At 52.1% G+C, this 6,006-nt stretch overlaps 1 protein-coding gene across 1 annotated transcript in view; it reads left to right on the top strand.

The window, feature by feature from the left end:
- HMCN2 (hemicentin 2) overlaps positions 1-6,006 on the top strand; it is a 182,566-nt gene that overhangs the window by 37,073 nt on the left and 139,487 nt on the right. The window contains 1 exon segment of the mRNA XM_017848185.1: positions 1,227-1,490. Within this exon segment, the coding sequence (XP_017703674.1) occupies positions 1,227-1,490 (264 nt within the window).

Here is a 6,006-nt window from a genome sequence, read left to right on the forward strand (position 1 = left end):
ACTGTTCAGTCAGGAGAGCCAAGATATCCTACGTGTATTGATGGTATGGGGACTGAAAACTGACCTGTCCCCAGGGCCTGTCCCCAATGGAAGTGGTTGCAGGAGGCCACATGTGACCTTGCTGGGTTTCTGCTTTTGATAAAGATGTACATCCAAGATCACTTTTTTTTTTAGATGGAGTCTCACTCTGTCACCCAAGCTGGAGTGCAGTGGTTCCATCTCTGCTCACTGTAACCTCTGCCCCTGGATTCAAGCAATTCTCTTGCCTCAGCCTCCTGAGCAGCTGGGATTATAGGTGCACGCTACACACCTGGCTAATTTTTGTATTTTTAGTAGAGACAGGGTTTTGCCATGTTGGCCAGTTTGGTCTTGAACTCCTGACCTCAGGTGATCTGCCTGCCTCAGCCTCCCAAAGTGCTGGGATTACAGTCCTGAGCCACCATGCCAGGTCATGATAATTTTTTTAAAAGAGAAACATGTGGGAGGCCAAGGTAGGAGGACTGCTTAAGGCCAGGAGTTCAAGGCCAGCCTGGGCAACACAGGTGAGCAAGACCTCATCTCTACAAAATTTAAAAAATTAGCCAGGTATAGTGGTGCATACCTGTAGTCTCAGCTACTTGGGAGGCTGAGGTGGGAGTATTGCCGGAGCCCAAGAGTTTGAGGCTGCAGTGAGCTGTGATTACACCACTGCACTCCAGCCTGGATGACAGAAATTTTTAAAAGATATTATGAAATTGGAGTCCAGTTCTGCCTCTTCTGGGATAGTGTGAAAAGTACCACATTTCCATCAAGACAGTAAAGAAAACCAAAGAAAACCTGACCATGGGGAGAGTCTGGTCAGAAGTTGGAGTCCCCAGACTTGGTGTTTGCTTTATCTTAGACCATTCCCTGAAGCCTGTCTGATTATGACCCACACCAGAGCTAATGGGGTGGGGGACAGTTCTACTCCATGGGACTCCAAGTCAGTGCAGACAAAGGGGATGCAGCCATTGGGAAGCCGTGGTTGGACGACTGTGGTGTTTCAGCACCACGGACAGTAGCAAGGTCCCTCTCTACCTATCCACCCCCAGCATTAGTCAGCACCAGGGTATGTAGGGAAGGAGGAACCAGGTAGGAAGGGCCAGGCAAGCAGGACCCTTGGGGTGTGGTTCAAGGGCCCCTACTTGAGGCAGATCACAGAACCAGACACTGACGCCAGCACTTTGTTCTTCACCTTCCCACTGCAGGGGTCCCCATCTCCCTGGTGATCAATTCCACGGGCCTGCAGGCACCTGGCCTCCTAGACTCGGTGGAGCTGGCACAGAGCTCAGGGAAGCCCCTCCTGACCCTGCCCATGAAGCCCCTCTCCAATGGCTCCACCCACCAGCTGTGGGGCGGGCCGCCCTTCCACACCCCCAAGGAGCGCTTCTACCTCAAGGTGAAGGGCAAGGACCATGAGGGAAACCCCCTCCTTCGTGTCTCTGGAGTGTCCTACAGTGGGGTGGCCCCAGGTGAGTGGTTGGCTCTTTTGTCCCCCAGCCCCCTGGCTCACTCCGAGTCCCATTTCTTCCTGGAGCCTTCCCTGATTGGATTAGATTAAATTAGATTAGAAAGTGTTTGTTCATTAAGCTTCTGTGGACAGCTATTCCCTATAAGGCATTTTGTTAAATACTAAGATGCTTCAGATGTGGCTCTCGGCTCAAAGATTTGGAAGAAAGTCATCCACTCATCCATCTACTCAGTACCCATTCATCCATCTACCCATTCATCCATGCATCCACCCATTCATTCGTCCACTGACCCATTAACTTGCCCACCCATCTACCCACCCATTCATCCACTCATCCACCCACCCATTCATGCATCCATTGACTCACCTATTCATCCATCTACCCACCCATTCAATTACCCATCCACTCACCTATTCACTCACCTATCCATATAACTACCCATTCATCCACTCATCCAACCACCCAGTCATGCATCCATTGACTCACCTATTCATCCACCCACTCACCTATTCACTCACACATCCACCCACCCATTCACTCATACATCCACCCACTCATTCACTCACCCATCCATCTACCCACCCATTCATCCACACATCCACCCACCCATTCATGCATCCATTGACTCACCTATTCATCCATCCACCCACCCATTCAATTACCCATCCACCCACCCATTCACTCACCTATCCATCTACCTACCCATTCATCCACTCATCCAACCACCCAATCATGCATCCATTGACTCACCTATTCATCCATCCACCCACCCATTCACTCACCCATCCATTTACCCATTCATGCATCCATCCACTTACCCATTCATGCATCCATCCACTCACCCACTCATGCATCCACCCACCCACCCATCTATTCATTCATCCATCCACTCACCCATTCAGTCACCCATCCATCTACCCACCCATTCACTATTAATTCACTTATCTATCCATCTGTTTATCCTTCTATCCACCCATTCATCCACCCACCTGTCCACCCACCCATCCACCCATCTATTCAGCATTCATCGTGAGTATCTACTATGTACCAGTCATGGTGCTAGGCATTGCAGACACAGCAATGGGCAGGGAGGACATGGGCATTTGCTCTTCCATAATCACAATCACTGTCATAATCACAATCATCTAAGTCACCATTTGGACACTTTCCATGGGGCAGTCCTGGGCCAGGCTCCTGCCATGTGCTAGCTCACTGATGCTTACAGCTTTTCTGAGGTGTGTCCCCACTTCATAGATAAGGAAACTGAGCCCACCTGGCTCATAGGGCTGCCCTGGGGGTGCCCAGGCTAATGCACACAACAAGACAGCATTTGGGTCCTCAGAGGCCACACTCAGAACGTATCCATTTGTGGGCAAGGGCCCTCCAGTGTGGTAGCTGCTGTTACTGTTACATCATTGCAGGAACAGGTCGCTTTGTCCTCTAATCTTTGGCCATCGTCTGTTGGTTCCCATATGTGTGGCTTTTTGCTGGTTTCCTGAGTATCCCTGAGGTCTCACTGTTCAGGCTGGAAGCTCCCAGGGAGAAGGGTGGATTTTTGGCCTTTCAGATCTGCCCCTGGTCCTAGCAGGGATGTCTAGGGCCACTGGCCATCTGGCCTGCTGGCTTCATTGCCTTTCTCCTGCTCACTGTCTCCCTGCCCTGGAGGTGACCTGAGGGGAGCTTACAAAGGTGGATGTCACTAACATTCTAGCACTTCTTTGTGGGGGATCTCAGTGAGAGGCATCCTCCTCTGTCCACTTCAAATAGAGATGCAGGGAGGGGAAGAAGGGCCAGCTCTTGAGGCTGGCCATGGTGCCCCTCGTGCCCATGGTGCCCATGGTTGGTAGAGGACTTTGAGGACCTGGGTGGGGCAGGGCAGGGCTGGGCAGGAGAGCTGGAGACCTATTCTTTCCAGCCTCCCAGCTTCCACTCCCCTGCTGTGGTTCCGGGGCCTCTCTTCCCTTGGCCTTTGCAGCCTTGAGGAGGAACTTTCAGGAAGGAATTTCAGCAGGGGGAATAGCAGCCTCTGTTTTCTTTCCCCTGTTGTTTCAGATGTATCCAAGAGTTTGGAGTTTAGCTCTGGCTTTTGTTCTCTATCTCAGCTCTAGATTGGAGTTGGGGGAGGGATTTGGTTTGGATTTTTGTTTCCTTCCCTGCCCTCCAGGTCTGGAAGGCTGGGATTTCGCCTTGTAGCAGGTGACTCTGGGTTTGGCGAGATGAGGGCGGTCCCTTTTAGCTCATGGAAATGGGGAGCCCAAGCTGGCTTGGCAGAGGCTCCCAGGNCCACTAACCTATCCAGATAAATACCCATTAATCCACTCCTCCCACCACACACTCATGCATCCATTGACTCACCTATTCATCCATCCACCCACCCATTCACTCACCCATCCATTTACCCATTCATGCATCCATCCACTTACCCATTCATGCATCCATCCACTCACCCACTCATCCATCCACCCACCCACCCATCTATTCATTCATCCATCCACTCACCCATTCAGTCACCCATCCACCCACCCATTCACTCACCTATCCATCTACCTACCCATTCATCCACTCATCCAACCACCCAATCATGCATCCATTGACTCACCTATTCATCCATCCACTCACCCATTCAGTCACCCATCCATCTACCCACCCATTCACTATTAATTCACTTATCTATCCATCTGTTTATCCTTCTATCCACCCATTCATCCACCCACCTGTCCACCCACCCATCCACCCATCTATTCAGCATTCATCGTGAGTATCTACTATGTACCAGTCATGGTGCTAGGCATTGCAGACACAGCAATGGGCAGGGAGGACATGGGCATTTGCTCTTCCATAATCACAATCACTGTCATAATCACAATCATCTAAGTCACCATTTGGACACTTTCCATGGGGCAGTCCTGGGCCAGGCTCCTGCCATGTGCTAGCTCACTGATGCTTACAGCTTTTCTGAGGTGTGTCCCCACTTCATAGATAAGGAAACTGAGCCCACCTGGCTCATAGGGCTGCCCTGGGGTGCCCAGGCTAATGCACACAACAAGACAGCATTTGGGTCCTCAGAGGCCACACTCAGAACGTATCCATTTGTGGGCAAGGGCCCTCCAGTGTGGTAGCTGCTGTTACTGTTACATCATTGCAGGAACAGGTCGCTTTGTCCTCTAATCTTTGGCCATCGTCTGTTGGTTCCCATATGTGTGGCTTTTGCTGGTTTCCTGAGTATCCCTGAGGTCTCACTGTTCAGGCTGGAAGCTCCCAGGGAGAAGGGTGGATTTTGGCCTTTCAGATCTGCCCCTGGTCCTAGCAGGGATGTCTAGGGCCACTGGCCATCTGGCCTGCTGGCTTCATTGCCTTTCTCCTGCTCACTGTCTCCCTGCCCTGGAGGTGACCTGAGGGGAGCTTACAAAGGTGGATGTCACTAACATTCTAGCACTTCTTTGTGGGGATCTCAGTGAGAGGCATCCTCCTCTGTCCACTTCAAATAGAGATGCAGGGAGGGGAAGAAGGGCCAGCTCTTGAGGCTGGCCATGGTGCCCCTCGTGCCCATGGTGCCCATGGTTGGTAGAGGACTTTGAGGACCTGGGTGGGGCAGGGCAGGGCTGGGCAGGAGAGCTGGAGACCTATTCTTTCCAGCCTCCCAGCTTCCACTCCCCTGCTGTGGTTCCGGGGCCTCTCTTCCCTTGGCCTTTGCAGCCTTGAGGAGGAACTTTCAGGAAGGAATTTCAGCAGGGGAATAGCAGCCTCTGTTTTCTTTCCCCTGTTGTTTCAGATGTATCCAAGAGTTTGGAGTTTAGCTCTGGCTTTTGTTCTCTATCTCAGCTCTAGATTGGAGTTGGGGAGGGATTTGGTTTGGATTTTGTTTCCTTCCCTGCCCTCCAGGTCTGGAAGGCTGGGATTTCGCCTTGTAGCAGGTGACTCTGGGTTTGGCGAGATGAGGGCGGTCCCTTTTAGCTCATGGAAATGGGGAGCCCAAGCTGGCTTGGCAGAGGCTCCCAGGGTGCGTGGGTGAGCGGCGACGGCTTTGCACACAGCCGAGGACGTGGCTGGATGGTCGGACACCCCTCCCCCCTGGGACAGATGTGGCAGGGAGCCTGGAGCATGATGTCACCGCTGCCTGCCCATCCCCAGCCTGGGCTCCAAGGAGGTCTAGTGCATTGTCTCACCCCCGGAGCATCTCTGCTGGGCTCCTCTGCTGGCGGGGATGGGGAGATGGTGACACAAAGATTGAGCCCTTGCCAGGGAGCACCCAGCTCTGATGGACCACGGCCAACCCTGCAGGGCAGTTTCTCAGGCTTCTCCATTGAAGTAATTCCAATAGCCAAGGGAAGGGACTGTGTCACTCCAAGACCAGGCTCAGGCCAGGGGGGCAGTGGCGTCTGATTGGGGTCCCATAGGGCTCATTACAAGCTATGAGATTTTCTTGAAGTCTCTGGTTTTATCTCAAAGATGTGTGGGAATGTTGCATTTATACCCATCCTCTAGCTGTGCTTTTTTTTTTTTTTTTTTTTTTTTT

The sequence above is a fragment of the Rhinopithecus bieti genome, unplaced genomic scaffold, assembly GCF_001698545.2.
Source record: "Rhinopithecus bieti isolate Rb0 unplaced genomic scaffold, ASM169854v2 scaffold_29388, whole genome shotgun sequence".
NCBI lineage: Eukaryota > Metazoa > Chordata > Mammalia > Primates > Cercopithecidae > Rhinopithecus > Rhinopithecus bieti.